Source organism: Thalassophryne amazonica, chromosome 20 (assembly GCF_902500255.1).
Source record: "Thalassophryne amazonica chromosome 20, fThaAma1.1, whole genome shotgun sequence".
Classification (NCBI taxonomy): domain Eukaryota; kingdom Metazoa; phylum Chordata; class Actinopteri; order Batrachoidiformes; family Batrachoididae; genus Thalassophryne; species Thalassophryne amazonica.
Window position 1 is genome coordinate 29,874,443 of NC_047122.1, and position 26,970 is coordinate 29,901,412.

Genomic DNA, 26,970 nt, shown 5'->3' on the forward strand with positions numbered 1-26,970 from the left:
ACTGTATCATAACCAACAGCGACAGTTCACCAAGAGCCCGTGGACACTCGTAGCAACCAGAAGGTACATATCGTATGGATCTCGACATTCATTTTGTTATTTTTGCCAATTTTATAATGCAATTTCTGTATTCTTGTTTTTGCGTTGTGGAAAAATAAACTTTTAACCACTTTTTATATATATATATATATATATATATATATATATATATATATATATATATATATATATATATATATATATATATATATATATATATATATATATATATATATATATATATATATATATATATATATATATATATATATATATATATAAACATGACTACTGGACACTGCTTCAGTGTAGACCAGTCTGCTTTCCCTCACAGTTTTCATTGGCTCCTGACCCCTTCACTTCCTGCTTCCTTTTCTAGCACGCGGTATTTCAGCTGCAATGCTGCAGCTTTCCTGCTAAAGACATGTTTGTTTGGCGCTATGAAAGGTCCATTTACCTCTAACATACGCCAAGATGTTAGCAATGCAGAGAAAAAGACTTGGGCCTTGTTTTCAAAACGCACCTTAAGGAGGTCGTCCAACCGTTGAGATTTAAGGTTACAGCAGTCATGTTTTAAGATACTTTAACAATACTTAAACATAACGGGTGAATCAAAGAAAAATTTATTAAAAATTAATAAAGCTTCAAACTGCTTTAAAAAAAAAAAAAAAACTACAGCTTAAGCAAAAAAAAAAAAAAAGTAGGATGGGTTGGTACATGCAGTATATACACAGTCAAAACTTGAACACAGCAGCAAGTACACAGAACTAGTTTCGCTAGTTTGTGTCAACTCTGAAGTTACACACTAAACATTGAGAAAATGTTTTGTCAAACTTGACGTTTCAACTTTGCAGGTTAGACTCCCTGACAGATTTTCTTTGACAGGATGCAAGAGGATTAATCTAAACTAGACTATATAATTCTGTACATGTTATCAGATGGCTGCAATGGCTATAATTTTTTTATTATAAGAAAAAAAAAATAATCTAAGTAGGGCTGCAAATTATTTTTTATAATCAAATGATTATTTACTCAGTTTGTGGGTCCATAAAATGTCATTATCCAGAGCCTAAGATGACATTCAAATGTCTTTGTCCACAGTCCACTGCCAGATAGGAGTAAAGCATTTACCAAAATAAACCAAAATCAAAAAAAATTTTTTTTTTTTTTTTAAGTGAGTAAAAAGGATTAATAATCAATTTATTGTTGCAGCTCTACTAAGAAGCAATCGATAAAACCGGCTCATGCCTACATTTTTATCAAATTGAAACACTTAAATTAGTGTCTTTTCTCCTTTTATGGTGGCTGAGGGACACAACACTTGCTAATTAAGGCATGTCAAATGCAGAAAACAGTCACACACCTCATATATATATATATATACACACACACAGTAGTGTTCAGAATAATAGTGCTATGTGACTAAAAAGATTAGTCTAGGTTTTGAGTATATTTCTTGTTACATGGGAAACAAGGTACCAGTAGATTCTCACAAATCCAACAAAACCAAGCATTCATGATATGCACACTCTTAAGGCTATGAAATTGGGCTATTAGTAAAAAAAAAAAGTAGAAAAGGGGGTGTTCACAATAATAGTAGCATCTGCTGTTGATGCTACAAACTCAAAACTATCATGTTCAAACTGCTTTTTTTTTTTAACAATCCTGTGAATCACTAAACTAGTATTTAGTTATATAACCAGTTTTTCATGATTTCTTGACATCTGTGAGGCATTAATTTTGCTGGTTTGGAACCAAGATTTTGCTCGTTTACTAGTGTGCTTGGGGTCATTGTCTTGTTGAAACAGCCATTTCAAGGGCATGTCCTCTTCAGCATAAGGCAACATGACCTCTTCAAGTATTTTTGACATATCCAAACTGATCCATGATACCTAGTATGCGATATATAGGCCCAACACCATAGCAGGAGAAACATGCCCGTATCATGATGCTTGCACCACCATGCTTCACTGTGAACTGTGGCATGAATTCAGAGTTTGGGGGTCGTCTCACAACCTGTCTGCGGTCCTTGGACCCAAAAAGAACAATTTTACTCTTATCAGTCCACAAAATATTCCTCCATTTCTCTTTAGGCCAGTTGATGTGTTCTTTGGCAAATTGTAACCTTTTCTGCACGTCTTATTTAACAGAGGGACTTTGCGGGGGATTCTTGCAAATAAATTAGCTTCACACAGGCATCTTCTAACTGTCACAGCACTTACAGGTAACTCCAGACTGTCTCTGATCATCCTGGAGCTGATCAATGGGTGAGCCTTTGCCATTCTGGTTATTCTTCTATCCATTTTGATGGTTGTTTTCTATTTTCTTCCACGTCTTTTTTTGTGTCCATTTTACAGCATTGGAGATCATTGTAGATGAACAGCCTATAATTTTTTGCACCTGCATATAAGTTTTCCCCTCTCCAATCAACTTTTTAATCAAACTATGCTGTTCTTCTGAACAATGTCTTGAACGTCCCATTTTCCAAAGAGAAAAGCATGTTCAACAGGTGCTGGCTTCAACCTTACATAGGGGACACCTGATTCATACCTGTTTGTTTGTTTTTTTACTAATAGCCCAATTTCATAGCCTTAAGAGTGTGCATATCATGAATGCTTGGTCTTGTTGGATTTGTGAGAATCTAATGAATCTACTGGTACCTTGTTTCCCATGTAACAAGAAATATACTCAAAACCTGGATTAATCTTTTTGGTCACATAGCACTACTATTATTCTGAACATTACTCTGTGTGTGTGTGTGTGTGTCATATCTATATCTCAATTCAACGAGTACGTACATCAAAGTCTTTCAAATTGAAAAACACTTTCAAACACATAACACACACAACCTATAGAACTATTTGATTTGAAAACTGCTGCCACTGCAAAACCAGAAATACTCTTAAGATCCACAGCAAATGTAAAACTAATTACACAAAAAGAAGTTTCTGCCTGCAGGACATATTTATACTTCTCATTACAAATAAAATAAAAACTCATGAATAAAGTAAATTACTTTACTTTGGTGAATGGAGCACCATGACACGCTCACGGTCCATCAGTTAAAGGCATCCGGGCAGAAACCGCTTTTTGTCCTGGATCTTTGCAAAGCATCTGTTTGGTTAAACTGTCTGAATTTGCAGCAGACACCTTATTAAATTTGTGTGAGCTGCAGATTACACTGGTTTGTGTTCTCTGTTTGCAGGCCTTAGTGTCCATGGGCAAGATGTTTTTGATGCAACTACCAGTTGAAGAATTGATGCAAGGCTTTGTTGGGTTATTTTTTTTTTTTGCATTTTGAAGTTTTCTGCTTTTGTTAGTGTTGTTGTCTCCGTCAGCCACCGTACCCTTTAATTTACAGATACAGTTAAGTCAACAGCCTCTCGAAATGTCAGTGAAGTTGCACTACAAGAACAATCCTAGAATAAGATAAAGTGGCAAACATCAATCACTGAGGGGTAAAAAGTCATATTTGATCACTCGTGATAATCGGGAGTCTCACGCCCACGACTGGTCCCATGGAACAAGGTATAAATCCAATATTTCACGCAGTAATGTCAAATAATGATCACAAACTGAAACGCAAACAGGATCACAAAAAAATCAAAAACAATCTCAGACACTGAAAAGGGTACAAATTTTTGCCTTTTGCAGCCAAAACTACAGATTAATAGTATTTTACTAATTCCTAAGGCACAAATGCATTTATTTTCTCATGTAATCACAATAGTGAGATTTTAATTTTGTTGCCTCAGTTTTTAAACAAGTCGTCAATCAACAGCAAAGTAACGACACTAAAAAATAAAAACATACCTAAATGAAGCTAACCTCAGTAACAGCGTCGCTCTGCATTTAAATCGCTTACAGTCTGTTGTTCTCATTTTTAAGAAGGTTCAAACTAACTGTTTAATTTTAAGCCACTATTCGAATGGGGGGAAACAATGTGACAGTGGGACACGATTTCTGTGATGACGGCATAATGGAAGCTGTGACTGAGCGCTTTACTGCTTTGAGGTGGAGGCTTCAACACTCTTGGTTTCTTTAGGTTCAACCTCCAAGCCGTCATCTCCCAGCTCCCCTTCTTCAGTGCCCTGGAACATGTCGTGGGTCCACTTCGGGCTGCTACCACCTTTACGGTAGACAAAGCGCCCCCGGCGAGTTGGGAAGGAGCCACGCCCCCGTCCGCGGTTGTCGATCCAAGTTTTCTCACCATCACGATCATCGTGCTAAAAGGACATGAGATGGTTAAATTCAGGACATTCTGCGTTGTGGTATAAATAATCATTAGCTGTTTTCCTACCTGGACCACTAACTTTGCGAATACACAGGACTAAACCTACACACACAAGCTGAAAGCTTCACGTTGGCTCAAAATGGTGTCAGGTTTGTGATCCACTTTATGCTACGAGAGGCTTAATTTTTTCCCCCCTGCTTGCTGGGTCTCACAAATGAAACATATTCAAAACTGCAGAAACCTTTCATTTTACCACTTTTTATTACATTTTCCTGCACATCTTAATAAACTGGGGAGACTGGCCATGAGTTTGTATAAAGTGAGCCTGACAATTTGATTTCCCCATTTCATCTCAACGCACAAAAACTGAAGGGATTTGCATACCTACTTTATTCAAAAATAAATGTTTGCACAATCCAGATCCTGTAAAAAAGCAGAAGGGGGAAAAAACATCCTGAGAAGACCAGTCACCTGACAAAAATTACACGAGTCCTCGATTTAACTGCAGGCTGGACCAGCCAAAGCCAAAATATTTTGCAACTTATTCTTTTTCAATTTTGTAAAAAGTCAAAGAATTCAACACATTTTCCTTCCTTTGTAATTTATTTATGACGCAACTGCCTTATCCTGTGCACAAGAAACTTTGGAGTTCTGTGCTTCTAGGTAAGACTGGGATGTTTCCCAAGAGATGCAGGACTTGCAGTTGAAGTGAAAACTGAGCTCACAGACAGGAGCCCCAAAAAAAAAAAAAAAACAAACAAACCCCAAACTAATAAGGCCTAGTTCAAAATAATGAAGCCTAACTGCTGTTTTGCATTGCATTTGTCATGAACAAGCTATTATTTTATTTAGCACCATCCAGATTTATCTGAGTTTCCTATAGTCTCTTTGACAGGTACTGAAAATTTCATGGAAAAATTCCACACGGTTCCACAGATACAAGGGCGTAGCACCAAATTCTGGGCCCTAGGTACTAGCCATATTGAAGACACCACCCCCCACACACACAGTTATGTTTTTTTTTTTTATTAACGCAAACACCAAATTTCTAATGTGCAGTCAAACCAGGTCTAAACCAGGACCTTAGATCACACCTGGGAGTCAGAACCCTTTTGAAAGTTGGGGGAGCAATATTGAGTTGAGGGGTCTGGGGGACCAAATTGCACCATTTTCTAGAAAAATGGTGCAATTTGGTCCCCCAGACCCCCCAAACCAATATAGCTAGCTTTCAAGCTCACCTCTCTTTTCAAAGCATTTGGTTAGCAGCTGCTTTCCCTCATTTAGATTTTTCCCTGTCCTTTTTTCTCTTCTTTTTTGAAATCCGGAGTTTGATTTTTTTTTATTTTTTTTAGGAAAGACGTTTTATTTCAGCCTAAACACTAGGGCTGCAACTAACGATTATTTTAGTAATCAATTCATCGGTTGATTTTTTTTTTTTTTTTTTTTGATTAATCATTTTGGGTTTTTTTTTTTTTACTTACATGTGAGTTTTGCCATTGAGTTATTACTAAAAGGCCTTTATCATGCAACATCAATGTTTGAGCTTGTAACAAACTTATGTTATATTCTCATCAAAAACATACCTGGAGTATTGTTTTGTTTTATTCTGCACATACATACATCACTGACACACCACAAAGAGATTTCTATCAGGTTTCACCCAATTATGAGCATTTTTAGATGCCTACAGCAACTATCTCAACCGCTGACAACATAATACAGCAAGAATCCACAAAAGTATTTTAAAGGCCTGACTACAGTAAAATATGTGATCTTTAAAAACATGTTTTCATTTTAAATATTTTGCATTTTATTTTTTCTTGTGTAAAAACACAGCTTAGATGTAGTTTGATTGAAACAAATTGTTACTAAACTTAAATAAAACAGGGATGAAGTGGAGGTTTAAGAGTCACTAGGTATTAACAGGAAACATTTTTTTCTGTATTTATTAATGTTCATTGTTAGTTGGATTTATCTTTTCTGATGTGTTTAATCAGGTTCTTTTGTTTCTTTCTCAAATTGTATTGTAACATTACTAGTTATCATTACTATTATTGTTGCTGTTGCTATTATTACTAATGTATAAATAAAAATAAAATATTACAATTTGTAATATATTTGACTCTTTTACGACAACAAATGCTGAGCCATTAATTATTATACAGAAAACAAATGCACACAAATGTCCTGAGATGCGAACTGCTTAATGCTAACTTTAACATTAAAAACGCCATAGACATGCTACCGCGTTAGCATCGGTCCCGTTTTTAAGTTATAAAATACACCTATCAACTGTTTCAGAAGATTGAAACAGGTCGGTTTAACATGAAAAGGTAAATATTACTCACAGACATATGCTCTTTGGGGTTTTAGCGGGGGAAAATTAAGATAAAGCGAAATAAAACAATGAATCAACGAAGCAGCAGATCGAAGCACTGCTTCGATCTGCGAATCACTGCTTCAATTGGTTCAAGGTTCAAAGCAAAGCCGCGCTGCAGAAACAGTTGATTATATGGAAGAAACGAAACATCTGCGGTAAAACAAAGTTATTTAGCAACTAATCGATGAGTAAATTAGTTGACAACTATTTTAATAATCGATTTTAATCGATTAACTCAATTAGATCCCGTTTGAGATGTGTGTGTGTGTGTGGGGCAGCGTGCTGCCTGTGTGCCTGGGCTAAACCATTGTACAACTGTGCAAGGGTGGAAAGGCCCTCAGAGATCTTTCAGTATTACTGTTAGAGCAGACATTATGTTTCACAACATTCATACATTCATTCCAATTATATATTCTTTTACAACATGAATTGTATGGACATTCATAACATGCAACACAAAAATGTATTTAATGCCAGTTTTTTTTGTGCCCCCCACCACCATCCTTTGGGCCCTGGGTACATATTACCCTTTACCCCCCAGTCTGACATCAATTTTGTGTGACATTGATATTTAGCATTATCATTTCAAGTCGAATGTTAAAGAAATAACCTTGTGTTTTGTCAGTTTGTTTGTGCTTCATACTAACACACAGTAATACATTTTTGTAAAGGTAGAAATGTCATTTCCTACAAAAAAAAAAAAAAAAAAAAAACGTTTCTAAAGCAAGGTAAAACTGTCGCAAGCGTAATGCTGAGTCCTTGATTTATTTGTGTCAAAACCTTAGTTATATCTCCTACTCTGCTTCAACAGAATAATTATATTACTTGTTCAATAATACCAGGAACTAATGGACAGAATCTTTGTTTCAGACTTCTGCAGAATAAATAAGATCCCTCCAACTGTTGTCGCAAGCGTTACGCTCTAGCACATTATAGTATATATGCACCGATAATTTCTAGCAACGACTGAACTCAGACCAATAGAAATATTGAAATAGAAATAACCATACCTAAAATAACAGTTCACAAAAAAGACCACTTTTAAATTTTGATGGTTATGTCACACTTTGGCTTCATTATTTTTGAACTAGGCCATAAACAGAAACAACATAATGAATTTAAAGCTTTAGACACTCACCAAGTAATACTTCCTGCTCTTAGGAGTATATTCAGGATCCCACTCCTCCTCTGGGGGGCGCACTTGGACATTCATGGTGGGAGGGTTTCCATTGCTGTTGTTGCCTTGGTAGTTGCCCCGGTTCCACCCTCTTCCTCCTCTCATTCTGGGGAACTGAAACCAGAGCAACAGGTCAACTCAAATGTGATCAGATCTTTAAAATGTTCTGTCACTGAATCCAACATGGATGACAAAGTGAGTGTGAAACAGCCAAATTACACCAGAGAATGATGAGAATGCCCCCCCCCCCAGTCCCTTTTTATTGTTTTGGGGATAAAAATAACTTTATATCCAATCTAGATCATTTTACAGTGCATCCGGAAAATAGTCAGAGCTTCACTCTTTCCGCATTTTGTCATGTTACAGCCTTATTGCAAAATGGAGTACATTAAATTTTCCCCTCAAAATTCTACTCTCAACACCCCATAATGACAACATCAAAAAAAGGTTTTTTTTTTCTTTTACATTTTAGCAAATTTTTAAAAAAATAAAAACTAATAAAAATAAAAACAAAAACGTACATAAGTATTCACAACCTTATTTGTTGATGCAACTTTGGCAACAATTACAGCCTCAAGTCTTCTTGAATATGATGCCACAAGCTTGGTGCACCTATCTTTGGGCAGTTTTGTTCATTCCTCTTTGCAGCACCTCTCAAGCTCCATCAGGTTGGATGGGGAGCATCAGTGCACAGCCATTTTCAGATCTCTCCAGGGATGTTCAGTAAGAGTCAGGTCTGGGCTCTGGCTGGGCCACTCAAGGACATTCACAGAGTTGTTCTGAAGCCACTCCTTTCAGATCTTGGCTATGTGTTTAGGATCACTGTCCTGCTGAAAGATGAGCCGTCGCCCCAGTCTGAGGTCAAGAGCGGTCTGGAGTAGGTTTTCATGTCCAATCAACTGAATTTACCCCAGGTGGACTCCAATTAAGCTGTAGAAACATCTCAAGGATGATCAGTGGAAACAGGATACAACTGAGCTTAATTTCGAGCTTCACAGCAAAAAGACCGAATACTTATGTACATGTGATTTCTTTTTTTTTTATATAAATGTGCTTATATTAAAAAAAAAAAAAAAAAAAACTTTTCCACATTGTTATTGCGGGGTATTGTGTGTAGAATTTTGAGGACAAAAATGAATTTCATCCATTTTGGAATAAGGCTGAAACATAAAAAATGTGGACAAAGTGAAGCGCTGCGAGTACTTTCTTGATGCACTGCACATCGTCACACACTTTTTACTACAACACCAAATATTGCTTTTTGCTGCAGACAAGCCCATGAAGTAGTTCTGGTTGAGGAAAAGGAAAAATAAAAATGTTCCCAGTTACGAGTCCTACCTTTAAAGTCACATTTAACAAAAATCCATGGGGGGGGGGGGTTGATTTTAACCTGCTAACAGACACAGACAATCCCAACACAACCTCCTTGGAGGCGGCAACAAAGCATCACAATTAAAGAACAAATGACTAATATCAGGCACTTATTGAGTAATTAGGTAACATTCCACAGATTTGCGCTACATTACCTTAATTAACTCAGGTAGTGCATGGGAATATGTATGAAAGACTGTCATCATTATCATCATCCACATTATGTTCCTTAGCATTAGGAGGAAGGAACAGAGCAGAGAGGCGTAGTCTACAGTGACGCCATTAGGACAGAGAATTGCAAGAAGATGAGATGTCAGTACCTCAGAGGAAAAATTACACTTAGTTCAAAAGCTGAAAAAGCCTTAGAAGAGGAACTTACAAATCCACGAGCTCGGCCCCTCTCCGTGCTGTGGCCCTCATAGTCACGAGGACCTCTGTCCATAGGCCCACTGTACTCCCGTGGAGGGTAACGTGTGTGAGTGTAGCCTTCTTCTGGGTGTTCCATCCCCTCTCCCATGTACTCTTTACCTCTATAAGGTGGAGGATACGGGGATGGAGAAGATGAAGACGAAGAGGAGGATGGAGAGCGATCCCGCTTCTTCTTACCCTTCCTGTAAGAGAGAGAAACCTCAATGTGAACATGCTCTGGCACCTTTCAAAGCACTTGAGAAAACTTTACAATGCATCACACATACTGTTAAAACAAATAAAAGTTACAGTAAGACGAAAAGTTAAAATAAACTGGAGAAGCATAGAAGAAAAAAAATATATTGAGATTAAGCTGGGTAAACTGATCAGATGTATTTTGAGATCAGATTCCCCCATTCCTGAGGTACTGCAGCATTATGGAAACCAAACAGGGATGTGAACGGAGAGTGAATTTTGCTCAGATGTAAAGTTGAGTGTCATCAGCATAATAGGGAAAAACAGATTCTGAAATGATGTTATCAAAGGTGAGGATATACATAAAAAATAAAAGGGGTTCCAACACTACTCCCTGAGGAACACCACCTCTAACTGGTGCAAAGTTTTACTGAACAATTTCTCTTTGTAAAAAAAAAAAAAAAAAAAAAAAAAAAAAAGAGTACAGAAGTGCAGCACCATATTACGATTGGAAAGAAATTCAGGAAACAAAACCATGATATTGTAGTTTTAGAAACACCCTACTTTACTGGAATATAATGCTCAACTCTTCCGTAACATGCAGCACGTCTCTTTTCAGAAGCTGCTGTATTATCCATCTAGATTTACAGCCCTTTTTGGGGTCCATTTTGCTGACACTGAGCACACACATGGAGACCGTTCTGTTAATCACTGGACTGGAGTTTCTAGCACACAGAGACAACATAATAAGCATACTTTGATTTCTTGTGGTGCTTTGCAGATTTTTCAGAGGACCTCTCCCTGCTCGGTCCTTGGTCCTTCACAGCAAACCTTTTACGTCTTTCAATATCCAAGCGCAGGTCCATCACATCACCTTTAAACTTTTTACTTGGATCCTGCAAGATAGATTTGTAAGTTAATAGACCAGCCGGGTGCAATCCTGATGAGCTAGTTTGAGAAATAAAGTCATCAAGCCAACATGTAAAACAAATTCAGAAACTGTAAACAAAGAAGGCCAGATTTACAACATATGCATCACTGCAGTTTAAGTGAAAGGGCACAAAATGTTAATCACTGTGTGCCCTCTAGTGGAAGAGACAAAAATACACTTGTGAGTAGTGGCAATTTGATTTTAAACTATGATATGTAACAGTCTGGCACAAATGCAGTTAAACAATTTGCAGGAAAATAAGTTTTCTTACAAATTTTAGAACAACTCATGGAAACCAGCAGCATGCATATAGTTTTTTTTTTTTTTAATAAAGTCAATTTCACAGTTCTTTCGTTGCTTTTTTCGTTTGTTTTCGGAAAAATACTTACAAGGTAAAGGCACAGATAATCGTCCCTTGAGAGGCTTGGGTTCAGGATCTTAATTCACTTCCTTTTAGCCTTTGCTTTGGTTCGTACATACCCAGTCAATAACCATATCTCATAGGCTGGGGACTTGCTTGGCACTTACAAAATGCAACTGTGCTGTTTTGATTTAGAAATATGCATCCTTTGAAAGAAAAGCAAAAAAGCTGAATACTGCTGCTTTGGACCGTCGCAAATTTGCCTTTTCCAAATATGTCATATATCAAACAGGCTGGTCACCTTGTAGCTTGTCTCCTCCAAATCCTCAAACAGGTGAGAGTGCCTCTTAAAGGCACTCGGGGAAACATCAATTCTCCTGAGAGAACAAAAACATTGTCAATATATCATCAATAGCGATCGTTCAAAGTCAGCAGGAAGCTGTTGACTACGTCGAGCATAAAATAAATACCTGTGGATTTCTGGGCTTTTCCTTGGCCTCATAACTACCTCTGCAGCTTTTCTTTGGTACATGGCAAACCGCTCACTTAAAGTCATGTCTGAGGAGGGGAAGTGTTGTGCTACAACAGACAAAATCATATTTCACATAATAGCAACAAGCGTCATTTATAGTATCCAGCAGACGTCGTCAGTTGTCCAAAGAGCTGCTGCCATTAGCTCAAGCCTCCATTTACTGCACAGATCATACTATACCTTTAATGTAATGCACAATCGAGACTATGTGCTGAGCAAATAACTCAGACGGGCTGCGACGGAGGTGTGCTGACTGAATGTGCTGGAAAATGGAATGGAACTCTGGGTCTTTCTTAGTTGGATTCACCAGATCTCGGGGCACAAGGCGTTCTTTGGACACAGAAGAGCTAAGTGAGAAGAATACAAAGGAGAAAACATTTTTAAAAGTAGAACAATAAAACGATTTAATACAAAATAATAATAATAATAATAATACCCCAGTGTGCATAATGTGGAAGAACGTTACTACACCAACCTCGGCATTTCATCTATGGAGCACATTTTGTTTTCAAAGTCCGCCCTTGATGAAGACAGATGACGTATAGGCGACTCCTCTCTGGAAGCAAACGCTCCAGGAAACAACGGCCTGTCCTTCTCCTTGGGAAGAGCAGGTGGAGGGGAAGGACTCCTCCTGGCTTTCTCCTTTTCTTTCTTTTCCTTTTTCTTGGCCTTTTCCTCTTTCTTGGAGCTGTGCTTGCGGCTCCGATACAGCTCCTCTTCTATCGACTCCTCTTCGTCAGCATCTCTCCGACCTTTCTCCTTCGCAGATGTGTAAGAAGCCGAATAGTTGGAGTCATCTTCCCATTTCCCAAAAATGTCACGGGCCGTGAGGGTGGTTTTGATGTTATCCTCTCCACCTTCTTCAATGTCCCTGTCTTTCAGCCCATGAGACTTGAGGAACTCCTCTTCTCCATCATCGAAGAAGGGCATGCTCTTGTCTTCCTTGGGGTCAGCAAAAGAAGGGGGTGAGATGTTGAAGCAGTCTGTGGTTTTGATGCTGCTTTTCTCCAGTTCCCTCTCTGTGGTGCTCTCCTCTTTATCAAGATCAGTCTCCTTTTCTTCATCTTGCTTTTTGCCTTTAGTCTCTGCCAAGAATCTAATGAAAACAAAGCTGAGCTTTAGTGCAAACTGCGCCACATGGACTGTGTGTGTTTCTGCACTTCAATTAGAGGTAAAGAATGAGATTAAAAACAGAAGTTAAATGCAATCTCACGGGCTGCAAGTAAAAACAGGAAATACACAAGATGGGCAGGATAAAAACTCAGTAGCCGTTTTCATGAATTTCTTTCATAGTTTCCTGATCAAAGGTTCATGGAGGTGATTTCACACATCACCCTCAACCCAAAGTAATCCTTAAAGAAAAGAAAAGTAACTACTTTCAGGATTCCTACAGTAAGATTTGTGTACGGCCAAGTGCTGTTCGAAGATCTACTGGCCCTGGTGCCGGAATCTGAGGCAGAGGCATAGTGCAGACGAGAGACCAAAGTGGAACTGAGACGTACCTGCCACCTCTAGGTGCGCTGATTGTGCAGTCTTGCTTCTGACTTTGCATGTGGGATTCCACTGCCTTGATTCCCACTGTGCACAGTTTAAAGGACTTCCTGTATAATATGCACTGTGCCTTGAACACATTCCCTGGTACTGGTTAAGCCCACACCACAGACTCTTCCATGAAAAGCCCATTTTCATTAAGTTTACACTTCCCCACGTCATCACGTTACAGTGAGCTAGCTGAGTGGCTGCCCTGAGTGACCCGGCAAGAAACAAAATTATAAACAAAAATTATTTTATTTGAATTTATATATATATATATATATATATATATATATATATATATAAAATGTTAAAAACAAAATTAGGTATTGCCATTTATGTTGCTATTTCTAATTCCAACCCTACTCTCTGTGCCTTGGCATTTTTGAAAGACTGATTTAAGACATTTTAATGCCAATCAAGGCCTTATTTTTTACATTAGCAAACTGAATATCTTAAGTCGTTTTAAGGATCTGCAGAAATCCTGTTCTTTATACCAGATAAACATATGTACCTTTTGTTAGGCTACTAGTTTTAATTTTCTGCCCTGGTAACATTACATAACGACAACGATGTGCTCAGAATGTGACAATTCATGGCGAATCCTCTCAGTTAACAGAAAATGACACCTCCTTGGACCAGGAGTGCTACATATTCCACTTTAAAAGCTGCATTCTTCAAATGTGAACGTTTCAGTAGTCATGAAGATTTTAAACAAATGTAATCACATCCAACTGTAATAAAAATGAAAAAGACGTACTTTTTGAAGGCTGTGGTAATGACAGTCTTTTCTCCAGCTTTAGTATCTTCCTTTGAGAAGAACCCAAAACCGCTGAACGAGGCCGCTGTCCCAGACTTGGGGCTCTTTGATGGAGGAGGAGACACGCTGCCAATGGTTCTCCACAGAGGACCACCACCTTCAGGCCCTTTGTCTTCTGGACCTGTGGACATATCCTCTTTCTTACAAACAAGACGACCAGTGTCTGGGCTGGACTGTTTGGAGCTGGTATCATAGTCAATCCATTTACCTCCAGACGCCGTCTCGGTAGCTGTGCCTTCTGCCCCCTGACCTGCTGTCTCAGTCTGGTTTTCAGCAAGCTTGTCTTTATCCTTGGATCCAGGCTTGCCTTTACTTCTGCGTTGGCGTGGGGATGAGGACCTGGACCGAGAGGAGTAGCTAGAGCCCCTGGAGCGTCGAGATCGAGAGGAGCGATCAGAGTAGCGGGAACGACTGCGACTACCTGAGCGCTTCCTAGGTGTGCGGGAGCGTGAGCGCCCCCGTCTAGGACTGTGTGAGTGATGGTCCTGGTCATAGTGGCGATCGTGCCAGCCTCCACCACCACCCTGCCAATTAGATTTATAGCCATAGCCACCTCCTCCCCTGTTCTGATAGTGACCACGGGGGTAGTAGCCTCGGTTTCTGCCACGGTAGTAGTAGGGCCTCCGGTAGCCACGGTTGTAGCCCCGGAACCCACCTCTGTTGTTCTGATAGTCCCGGCTGGGGTAATTTCTGTAGGATGGAGAGTGTGAACGAGAGCGGGAACGAGACCTAGAACTGAGAGGGAGAGAGAGAGAGAAGACACAAAAGTGAAACATTAAAAGACATTTCTAACTGTTTGCAAAGTTGGTGCCGTTACAGACAAGTAAAAGCAAATCTTAATTCAAATTGTTGCCATGCCTGTATGACATCAATTCACCACAAAAAATGGCTACATTGACATCCACAAATTAAGTGACTTAAACAAGTCTGATTTTTTTTTTTTCCCATGTAAGAGTTCTTCCGAGGGATAGGAACTGATTAGATTTTGTCAATATCGATGCCATTATCAATTCTGATTATCAGTCCGATTCTTTATCAATTCTCTTATAGATTTTCTTAGTTCTGCCACATAAATTTGTGGTCCTAAATGTATTTTGTATACAATATGTAGTTATGTGATTCATATGCAACGGATTTGATCAGCTACGTCACTTACAAACGTGCACATTATGCTTTGAGATGTTGCAAAATCACATTCTGGAAGCTTTCATCAAGACTGAGTAACATGACTGATCATCTGAATCAACAGGGGGCACTGTAACCTCAGTTATGTTGGGAAAGGAGCTCGGCAAGTATGTTACTCCGAGTGCTTATTTAACCCATTCCAGCTCACGCATATTAAACATCTACAAAGTATTCCATTGGTGTTACTGTCATGTCAACAAATTATTGTGAGAACTGGCTGAAATGAATGTGATTTACAAAAAAAAAAAAAAAAATTACAATGGAACTTACTTTCACTTGTGACAACTTGTGAAACACTCAGAAATAATCTGGTCCACAACTTCCAAAACACAACTTCTGCATAACAATGAAATGTAAAGTGGCAAATAAATTCAAAGATGGGAGAACAAATGAGTGTGACATTAACACATGCAGTCCAATAATTTACTGGTTTGTAAAGCCTGTAAATCTGTGGACCAAACTAACTGCATTTAACGCTTAAAATGTCTTATCGGCTTACCCCATTAGAATAGAGATCCTGGACTGTGCACAACATAGAACAGCAATTTATGGCAGCAACTCCGCTTATCGCTCACAAATCATTGACGAAGTGTAATAAAGCTCCCCGGAAGAGGAAGAAAAAAACCACTCCTACTGCTCAACATGAATGTGTTTAACTCTTGAGCTCCCAAAACATACATGGACTAAACTTCACAGTGAGCAGCGTGACTGTGCATGTAAGACATCAAATGGAATATTCTGAATGAGAGCTCCCATTAAAAAGTGAGGACATTCCTGATAAACCAAGGTGTACTGAAGGCAATTAATTTTCACCATCTGATTTCTGCGTTGACAAAGAAAAAATGCCAGACAAAGAACGCAAAATATTACAGATAACCATCAAAATCTGCTAAATTCCGCATAACATTTCTTTACAATCCTCTCACTACTTTCTGAGATGCAGTGTGCACCAACAACCACATGATCTCCACCCCTCTTCCACAGTTTGACAAAAAAATAAAACCAATAACAATGTGCTTCTAGTTAAAGCTGTATTTTATTGAATAACAATATGAATTTGATAAATAAAACTAGATGCTGGATGCAGAGTATATACCTTCAGCAGGGTAACCAGCACTAAATCAACCACTAACTCATCTCAGAGACATTATCTGGGTGTCCAGATGTGCCTTATGTTTGCAGTTAAGACAGAACTTGGCTTTATGTTACAAAGATAATCTAGAAGGCTGCAGTTTACAACTAATTTATCTGTAAGAAGACACAGCTTCTACTTGGAGGCAGTTAGAAATAAGGATGCGACCGATCTGGTCTGGTATCGGAATCGGCTTCCGATACAGATATAATTGAAGTATCGGAAAATACCAATCCAACGCACGATGTTTTCTGATACGTGAGGAGTCACTGTGAATCCTCTCAACTGCTGCTGTTTCTCTCTGCTTTGTTTGCTGCCGAGCGGGAGGAGGGGAGGTTTCTGAAGCAGAGCTGTTTGAGAGCGCTCTCTTCCGCGGTGTTCTAGCTGCGGGTTGCGGCAAATTTCCGCCTGGCTCTCGGTTTCAAATTGTCTGTTCGTTGAGCATGGATTTTCTGAAAAATGAACTGAATTGTTGCTGAAAATGTGTGCTGTGAAACGTTATGAAACGCCAGCTCAGATTGCAGCCAAGGACGACAGCCAAACAGAGATCCTGTCCACTGAAAGGGAAAATCTTCATTAAAATCCTGCGCGTGAGCATTGCTGATGATATAGTTAGAAATTTACGGTTTATTTTACTGTTGAAAGGCTTTGTGTTTCCAAAAAGTTTGAAGTTTGTGCAGCACGAAAACAGCAACAGAGACAGAGGGAGAGAGAAAACTTAATTTTTAATTTTTACTCTTAACACTTGCTTTGACAAAGTAAACATGTTTCCCAAGTCAATAAAGCTCCATTGAAATTGATGACTGAGAAGGAGAGACAGACAGAGAGAGACAGAGAGAGAGAGGCAGACAGAAAGTGAGCGGGAGAGAGGGACAGAGAGAGAGACGCAGACAGAAAGAGAGGACTTAATTTTTACTCTTAACACTTGCTTTGACAATGTAAACATGTCTCCCTTATCAATAAAGCTCCATTGAAATTGAAAATTGAGGAGGGACAGAGACCGACAGAGAGACAGACAGACACAGAGAGAGAGAGACACAGAGAGAGAGCGAGACAGAGATGTCTTTTCTCTTAAAGTCTATAAAATAAGGCTATTAAAAAAAAAAAAAAAAAAAAAAAAAAAATGAAAGTACTTAATTCTTTCACCAAAACATCAAATATAGACTTTCATCTTCTGACAAATTGTAGCTGAACTTTCAGGTCTCTTTTTTAAGAAAATCCTCATATAAAATCAACAATAATAATATTAAAGCAAACAGAGCTCTGGTATCGGATCGGAAAAGTATCGGTATCGGCAGATATCCAAATTCAGGTATCAGGATTGGGTCAGAAGTAGAGATGGGTATCGAGAACCGGATCTTTGAGTATCGTTAAGAAATTATTCGATCCACCGATATCAATAGCCTTTTTGCTTAACAATTCCCTTATCGGTCCTTCAGAGCAGCTGTTTTTGAGGGTGTTTGTCAGGAAAATGATCATTCCTCTACGTTGATTACAGACCCTGTAGCGGCAGAGGCTCTGTAATCAACCGTTCCTGCAGCGCGACACAACTTTGAAGCATGAACCAATGAAACAATGCTTCGATCCACTGGCTGATGGTTCTTGGATTCGCTGCTCTTCAGAAGCGGTAAGTCCGCTTCTTAACTCCTCTCAAAGCCATTAAAATATCATGAGTCACTTTTGTGTGGATTAAAGTCACTAAGACACTAAGTCACTAAGACTCATGTCTTGTCGCAGTCAAGAAACAAGAATCGTCCTCCATTCCGTTGGCACAGCTCCAAACGCTGCAACAGAGTCCGGTCGGAATTAATAACTTCAAAAGGAATTGCCACTTTAAATAAATAAAATGGCACCTCTTACAAACGCTGTAATACAGAAAAGAAACTACAAATCGACTAAAACGTTTTTTTTCTCCCAAAATGAGACATGCTGCATTCTTTATAAATTACATCCTGACGTGCAGCACAGCCGGCTGCAAGAACTCAGCTCAGATGTATGGAGTGACATTCATGCCAATAATGTCTGAAAGGAAATGCTTTTGACAATAACTACAGATTTTGTTTATTTCTATTTATGTCGAGAGATCAAGGATCCACCATGTAGTTTATTATGTCCAAAGTTTAAGGATCCAGTGACCAATTTCATATTTATTTACTTTAAGACTCAATAAAATGTTGTTCAATTTCAATTCAATCGGATTATAAAGCACCAAATCACAACAAAAGCCATCTCAAAGCACCTCACACAGAACAGTTCAACATAAAAAAAAAATTAAAATAAATAAATTAAAAAATTCCAATACATAATTAAAAACAGAAGTAAAGGAATAAAACAGATAACAATAAAAACTATTCGCAAGAAAGAGAATAAAAATAGGCTTTAAGTCTTGACTTAAAAATGTCCACATACTCTGCCTCATGGTCGCAGGAAGACCGCTCCACAGAGCGGGTGCATGATAAGAAAAAGCTCTTTGACCCTTTGACATAGAAAACCTGTAAAGGCTACTTTTAGTACACAAAAAAAAATTCACAAGAGGTATCGATAAGGGAGTCCAATCGATAAGCGGAATCGATAATGTATCGACACTGATAAAATCTTATCGATAACCATCCCTAGTCGGAAGTGAAAAATTGTGGATCGGTGCATCCCAAGTTAGAAAATAAACGCACAGCAGTATAACAGTCATTTCTTTAAAAATACTGAGATTAACTTTGTCCTTTGAGAATTTGTAATTATTCAGACTGTGCTTCTAAACACAAACTCAAAGTGTTTGACTGTACTGATGCAAACAAAAGAACAAAAGTCAATGGAGTTACCTGTAGCGACGTTTTCTGGACCTTGAACGAGACCGGCTTCTAGAGTGAGATCTTGAGTAAGATCTGGACCTTGATCTGGTTCGGGACCGAGCTGGAGACTCCAAAGGCTTTGACATCTTCAGAATCAAGCTTGTGGAAATATTCCTTTCCTTAAAAACATAACCAATGGAAAATAAGTTATGATGCTTAACAATGTTTCTCAAAAGCCTGTATGCAGTAAATGTCAAATACCACCACACTGAACTGAACTGCCTGGATGACAAGCAGACACTGGGCCTTGTCAGCGTGTCTGCTATCAAAAAATAAAATTAAAAAATGAGCTGACAGGGTAGAACAGGCTGGATTAAATGACACCTGTTCCCCTTCATCAAGGCCAATACACCTCGCTGCCTACAACACTACAAAAGCGCCTCATGACAAAAGCAGACACACCATACCTTATCTTTCAAAGTGTAGACAGATGGTGCAGCAGAAGCCACAAGCAACATGAAATGAGCATGAATTTAATGGACACAAAACAGGCATTCTTAAGACAAGTGAAAGCTACAAGGACATCACACAAAATGCAACCCAAACAGTGCAGCTACCCAAGGAGGCGGTCCTCAAAATTCAGGGGGAGGAATTTGGCCTAATCAACAACGACAGTCTGCTGTCTTTACACAAGACACCATTTCACTGTGCACATTTTGTTAAACATTTACACAAAAACTCAACTTTGACAAGAAACAAACTGTTCCGTTGGTTTATGTTGCCATCACGTTAACTACTGAATCAAAAAAAAAAAAAAAAGCAGAGGAGAATTTCAGCAGGATTGAAGAATCCAAAAAGTCTACGGAGAAGTTGTAATTTAGTTTGTACCAACACTACAACCATAACTTAACATTTTCTCCATTCTTAGTAGTTTATATGCATTTTCTTTTTTGTAAAAACAAGTCAGACATTTTGACCAAATATTCTTATTATCAAATGTTCTATTTAAGATTTTATTGATGACAGGCTTTCAGCAACATAAGATAAACTTTATTGATACCACAGCGGGGAAAATCACTTGTTGCAGCAACAAGAGTTGTACAGTAGTAAAGAAAAAAATATTTAGCCTATATTAAAGAAAGATGACTGAAGTCTAACCTATTGCAATCTTTGCTGGTGGGTGCATAAATACTGACGTGAACAGATTACGTGAAAAATCGAATGAGTACACTGGTCAACAGTGGTTTTGCTACCTGTTGAATATTAGCTGATATAAGGTATTTCAGGTATGCTGATTCCAAATGTGTAAATCAGAATTTGTCTAGCACATCAGGTTCGAGTTATGCACATGCCAATATTTAGCTAATCTATTGCTATTATGGCGCTTCTCATGCAAATGTAGATTGTGTTAAAATTTTTTAATTTTAGAATAAAACAGAATTTAGCACTAATTTGGGTGATTTTGGGTTGCTGAATCCAAATATGGTAAAACAATTCAATCAATAAACTGCCATACATATGATTAATCTAGCCTCAAAAATAGTTTGTTCAATGTTCTAAAATCATAAATGCAAAATATGAAAAAAGAGACCTAGAGATATTTGGCAAATGCATCAAATCTAGCACACTGCAAATGTTTATGAGAAAGGAACGACCTATCAAAATCAAGATCAAGATGTGGCCTGAACAAGTCCAACACACAGTTGGAAAACACAATGTAAAACACCAGGCATTGACTGATCCACAGAAAGTATACCTTCCTCCCCTGCATATAAAACTTGGCCTCATCAAGAACTTTGTCAAGGCAATGGATCATAGCTCAGATGGCTTTAAATACCTGAAGCAAAAATTTGGGGCAGTCCAAAGTGATGCCAAGCTTAAAGCTGGGATTTTTGATGGGCCTCAAATACGTGAGCTTATTAGAGACAAAGACTTTCCATCTAAGCTCAGACCCCTTAAACTAAGAGCATGGGAATCATTTGTGCAAGTGGTACAGAATTTCTTGGGCAGCCACAAAGCCACAAACTACAAGTATGAAGAACTAGTTGACAACTTGTTCAAATCATACAAATGCATGGGGCTGCAGAATGTCACTTAAGTTTCACTTCCTGCACTCTCATCTTGAGTTCTTTCCACCCAATTTGGGTGATGTGAGTGATGAGCATGGTGAAAGATTCCACCAAGACATCTCTGAAATGGAGACCAGGTACCAGGGGTGTTATAATGCAAACATGATGGGTGACTACTGCTGGTTTCTACAGCGTGAAACGTCTGTGACCCACAAGCACAAGAGCAAGTGTTTGGCTCACTTTTGAACTGTTAAGACTAACTGTGGAGTGTATTAATTTGAGTTTCCTCATAATGATTGATATTTTGGTATCTGTGTAATTTTTTTCACCAGTTGTGTGTTAATTTCTAATAAAATCATTGAGAACAACTTGGCGACTGGCGTTTATTGGTATAGTCACATAACTCAAAACCTTGACGTGATAGAGAAATGCTGTTTGCATATTTGAAATCAGCATACTCAAATTAGTCAAAATCAGTTGTTTCTCCTCAGGTAGCAGACAAAAAGGTTTTTTTTGTTGACCAGTACTATAAGTATGTATAGATATGGTAAAATTATCGTACAGGATCAACAGATGTGCATGTAATAAAGCATAAAAGGTGCCAGTACACGTAATTAATAGTGCAAAATCAGCAAGTGATTATGGCGCTAAAAAACATTTTGAGGTATTATAGAGTCAGCTGGAATAAATGACCTGTGGAAGCATTCTGTTTGGCACAGAGGGTGGGCCAATGTGTTACTAATAGCTAACCTCAATTTGTTTAGCCTGCTGGGCAAGATAAAGTGCACACTATTCGGATTTTAACTTTTCATTTAATTAACAAATAAATGCAAAATACCAGTAAATGGTTTTCTTTTTAAAGATACTGATACAGATGACTCTCTTTCAGGATGGGATTAATGCAGAGGACAAATTTCATTTCATGTACAGTGATAATAAAAGCTTGTCTTTGTCACACTGAAAAGGACAACAGTTGCTGTGTGTCAACAACGGTTGCTATGTGCCCATATAAGGTTTCGCTGCCTGTCCAAACTGAAAGGCCATTTAAAGGTTTATGACCACCTAAGCCAAGCTGGGGGACAAAAGACCACAAACCTCCAACCATACCACAGTTTGTGAACAAAACATAAAAATATATATATTTTTATTTATTAATAAACTGAATGAAGACTTTATTATGGAATCCACTGGAGACCTTGGTTTCTTACAGCTATAAAATATTTTCAACACTGCAAGATGTGGGAAGAGTTTTTTTTAAATCATTTCCTTCACTAATTAAAAACCTAAATGCACATATGGCAAAAACACAGTTTCAAAATCATCTGAGCTAGCTAGATATCTAATAGTTAAACACATCTACACTCCTAATGAATGCCTTTTTAATTAGCTTGGTCCCACTGCTTGTTAGGTAAAAAAGCAACCATGCAAGCAAAGGCTCAGGAAAATAGCCTGCAGCAACGTCCCCTAACAAGAAAAACACTGGCCACACCTTTTGTCATCTCAAAACTAAGCATCAATAACAAATGCAACGTATGACACACCTATATCCTGAAGACACTTGCAAAAACATAATGAATTGCCTTTTGAAGAGATTAGTGGTATTAAAAAAAATTATATAAAATAATTTTTAAAAAACTGTAAAATGAAGAACTGCAAGATATATTGTTATAATTTTTGTCTGACGAACTTGTGTTTTGCAAATTAATTCTTCAATTACTATTAAGCATATACATTCTGAAAAAGTATGCATGGCATTCTTTCATACACAGCAAACTTTGGTCTACAGTAGAGAAGCTTGAATCTTTGACTGGATTGGGTTACTTGATGCAAGGACATTTAGCTTCTAATCGCAGAAGCTTCCTCAGCTTAAAATTCTTGCTCTGGTAGTCTGACTTCTGTCTTGACTCTTGTAGAGAAGACTATGCATAAATAATCTAAATCTGAGGTGTTTGATCAATCAATCAGCTATTTTCAAAGTCAATTACAAAATGATTTATCAAGAATAATGCACAATATGCTTATTTGGTTCATCTTAAATATTAGATGGTCAAAAATTAATAACGCACAGTCATCCTTAAAATTATTCATACCCTTGTTAGTTTATGATTTTTTATTTTTGTGATGAAATGAATGCATGTTTGTTTGTGTTATATGTGACCAACAATACATAATTCAAGAAATTCTTCATTTCAGGAGCATTTTAATCATGAATTTTCAAAAAATTCCATGCTCAAAATTATTCATATCCTAGGTTTACGGAGTCCAACGTCTTTCTTTAATAGTCAATAGCATAGCCTCTGTTTTTATGACTGCTTCTAGACTATTCTTGTATGCGTTCACAAACTTCCTTCATGTCTCCTGTCGGATCCCGGGCCACTCTTCCTTGGTGAAAGCCTCACGCATGGTCAGGTTGGGCAGTTTCCTAGCCATCACTCTGGTCTTCAACACTTGCCACAATTTCTCAATCAGATTCAGGTCAGGACTCTGACTTGGACATTCTAGGACATTGACATCATTGTCCCTGAACCATTTCTTCATTCCCTTGGTGGTATGTTTTCGAAAACTGTCCTGCTGGTGCTTTCAACTGTGGCCAAGCTGGACATTTTCAGTGGATTCTTTCACGTTTTCATCATGGATTCTGATGTAATCCTCCTTTCTCATGATTCCTTGGACCCTGATGAGGTTCCCTGTGCCACTAGAAGAGAAGCACCCCCATCGCGTTACGTGTCCACCACCGTGCTTGAAGAGGGGCAGTGTTCTTCAGTTTGTATGGTTCTCCTTTTTTTCCTCCAGACGTATTCAGCACCCATACGGCCAAATAACTCCAACTTTGTCTCATCAGACCACAGGATGGTTGACCAAAAGCTGGGATCTTGCTTCAGATGACCTCTAGCGAAGGCCAGGCAAGCGTCCAGATGTTTCTTCCTGAGCAGCATCATCTTCCGAGGCCTTCGTCCACAGAGACCGCCTCTGTACAAGGCTCATGCAGTGGTGGAATGTGACAGGTTCATCCCTGCCTAGTCAAGCATTTCAATTAGGTCTTTTGTTGTGGTCCGGTTGTTGATCTCTCTGCAGATTTTAATGGTCTGAGGACACCTTATGCTTATGGCCATGCCCACTGAGGTTTTTAACAGTGTTGAACCTCTTGTGCTTGTTGGTTATTCTCTGGACGGTTGTCACAGGGACACCATACTGCTTTGAAATGGTCTTGTAACCCTTTCCTTCATTGTGGGCACCCACAAGACATTGACACTGAGCTCCTTCTTCTTGGCCATGATGATCAGAAACTGAGAATGACCAAAACACTTTTCCTCTATTTACTCTTCTGGAAACAGGCTATTTTTTTTTTTTAATCATTGTTTAACATTTGGTCAACAACAACAACAACAAAAAAGGTATTTATTCCACTGGAACATCTTGAAATAACTATAGGGCAAAGATTAGTGCATTCACAGGAAGTGAAAACAATGGACACAGTAATTACCAATATTTTAAATGAAAATGTTGTTTCCCCATTATATGGCAGCATGATTGCAATATTAGGTTGTTAACCATTTCATTATTTTACTGTTCCAATAGTCAGTGTCTATAATTCATACAAAACTATAGAATGGACAATTTTCAAGTTGTGCCGCTATCTTGAAACCGAGACTTCCGGTCAGTGAGCCTCTCACTCGCTTGTTTGGCATCATCAGAAACACCAGCTCACCTGTCAGATTTCCAGGGAGTGAAATGGCCACTGGAGACAAATTCCATGCCGTATCGGTAAGTAATATTGTTGCTATTAACCCACAAGGAATGAGGAGTGCTGCAGTGGTGTGAATGTCGATGTAAAGCCCCAGTCACACGGCACTAACGAAGGACAATGAAGCCAAAACGAAACAAGAAATCTGGACTTACGCTGACTTTCAGAGACATCATTTAACCATCGTCCAGCTTCTTTCTTGTAGCTGGCACTTTGCCAGAATTTTCAAACTGTTGAAAAATGTGAAAGAATTCTGACATCAACTTTAATTCATCCATAATCCATTTTGCTTTCTGTCTTGATGGTTCCTCATCATTTGCGTAGTACCCGTACCGTCGGCGCTCCATTTGACTGTCGTCCAACCTCTCAAGTCCGATGTCTTGCATGAACATTGACAATAACTGAAGGGATCAATAACTAAAGATCCTCTCCAGCCAGAGACGGCACGCGAACGTGCACACAGCCGTCTGTGTGTGTGTACAGCCTCTCCAGCCACAGACGGCATGTGAACGTGCAGATTTACTGTTTCGTTTTGGCTTCAGTGTCCTTCGTTAGTGTCGTGTGACTGGGGCTTCATTGCTAGTAAAGTTCAGTGACCAAAATACCAACATTCTGGGCGCAATGAACATGTTTCCACTATTATTTGATTTCTTGGGCGAATGACATTATTCAAGCATTCAAAAGGCTATTCCTACCTCCACACAACTCCAACCACACACACAAGAAAGTTTCTTAACAGGTCTTGTTGTTGAACAAACCAACGTCTCCCTAACCGGAGTTTTTCCGTCATCATGCATGCACGTAGGCAGTGTCTAGCGACAACTTGAACATCCCCCATTTGCACACTGCTTCCAAAATATCCTAGAGAGTGCTGTTGCTTAATGCGTGTGGTGATGTCCATACGAACATCATCTATGTATGCTATGGCTATGAATAATATCACATATTTATTATACAGTGCACTGCCATTTGTGTTCACATTACTGCCATTCTGGAAAGCTCTTAAACTGGAAAAACCGAATCCATGCTATACTTTAATTAATTAAAAGATCTGTCCTAGATTTTTTATTGTGTCTTTTTTTCTCCTGACAAATTATATAACCTAAATAAAATAAAACTATCCTGAACCAGTTTAGTTTATAAATTAGGCCAATAATTCTGCAGTTCTTTCTCAGTCTTGTAGAGTCAGATACCTACAACAGTTCATTTTTAACCAGGTTGTCCTCACATAATCTGCATTGACAAAGGAATCGTTTGCAGTAAAATGTAGCCAGACTGGTTTTGCTGGCTGCTGCCTAAACAGACCAACAAAAGACTGACGCAGGAGATATCTTCAAGCCGGAAAAGACACCGGAACCCCGCGCTAGACAGTCACAAAAAAATGTACGCTAATTTTAATGGGGTCAGATTCGCTTTTGGTGGCGCAAGCGAAATTTCTATATCGAGCAACGAATCCGTTTCACTAAATGCAAAACCTTGATTACGCACGGTTAAAATCGTCCATTTTATTACAAATTCGTCGACTTATCATACAAATGTGCGCCCGCAAGTCAAATACTCACAACAAAGAAAAATGAAAAAAAAAATGAACAAAGGCACATGTAAATAAGAATTAAACGTGGTTTACAAGGTTATAGCACTTTCCCTCCATCGTCATTCATTTACCTCGCGTCACTTTGCTGACGGAAAGAAAATTGTATAATGTTAACCTCAAACTTAGTGTCGCGTTTACCTTTCCGTTGCTTGGAGCTGGATGGGAATAAAGTGAATTCTTTCAGAAGTCTGAGGCCGAGTCTGGTTCCTCCTTCCTGGTTTTCCTGCAAAGGACTGAGCTAAACTGAGCTAGCTCGGGTAAGCTAGCGGGTTCGACACCACGCAAAGAAAACGAACTGTAATTCGAACGCTTTAACTTCAGATAGGTGTAACATTTCCCATTTAATTATCCCAAAAGTTATATGCAATTCTTACAAATAAGCAAAATGTCTGTTTGAAAGATCGGAATTTAATAAAAATCGTCAATCACCATTAGTTCGCGATGCTACAGGCAACGCTGTGCCTAGTTCACGCGAGAC

General features: G+C 38.6%; 1 protein-coding gene across 4 annotated transcripts; it reads right to left on the reverse strand.

Annotated features, from left to right (window-relative positions):
- Positions 1–3,333: 3,333 nt before the first annotated feature.
- Positions 3,334–26,970, reverse strand: thrap3b (thyroid hormone receptor associated protein 3b). Of its 4 annotated transcripts, none has more exons than XM_034161282.1 (12): positions 26,631–26,969; positions 19,115–19,263; positions 14,190–14,716; positions 13,922–14,102; positions 12,104–12,724; positions 11,809–11,975; positions 11,567–11,675; positions 11,398–11,473; positions 10,561–10,700; positions 9,581–9,812; positions 7,792–7,944; positions 3,334–4,265 (listed from the first exon to the last, which is right to left on the reverse strand). In XM_034161282.1, exons 2-12 carry the CDS (start codon positions 19,228–19,230, stop codon positions 4,041–4,043), a joined length of 2,547 nt encoding a protein of 848 aa, XP_034017173.1. In that variant the 5' UTR covers positions 19,231–19,263; positions 26,631–26,969; the 3' UTR covers positions 3,334–4,040. The 4 variants fall into 4 exon arrangements, 3 of the variants coding, with proteins under 3 accessions (XP_034017173.1, XP_034017174.1, XP_034017175.1); XM_034161284.1 differs by lacking the exon at positions 3,334–4,265 and adding an exon at positions 8,802–8,803 and having other exon boundaries at positions 7,798–7,944; positions 26,631–26,970; XR_004558240.1 differs by lacking the exon at positions 3,334–4,265 and adding an exon at positions 9,357–9,469 and having other exon boundaries at positions 7,866–7,944; positions 26,631–26,970.

What these genes read in the sequence shown, in the direction of transcription:
- thrap3b (XM_034161282.1), bottom strand. Translation starts at nt 19,230, where the DNA reads ATGTCAAAGCCTTTGGAGTCTCCAGCTCGGTCCCGAACCAGATCAAGG. An exon ending in TCCAGAAAACGTCGCTACAG is followed by an intron (nt 14,717 to 19,114) that starts GTAACTCCATTG and finishes TCTCCCTCTCAG; the next exon opens with TTCTAGGTCTCGTTCCCGCT. An exon ending in AAGCACCACAAGAAATCAAA is followed by an intron (nt 9,813 to 10,560) that starts GTATGCTTATTA and finishes TCTCTCTTACAG; the next exon opens with GAAGGGTAAGAAGAAGCGGG.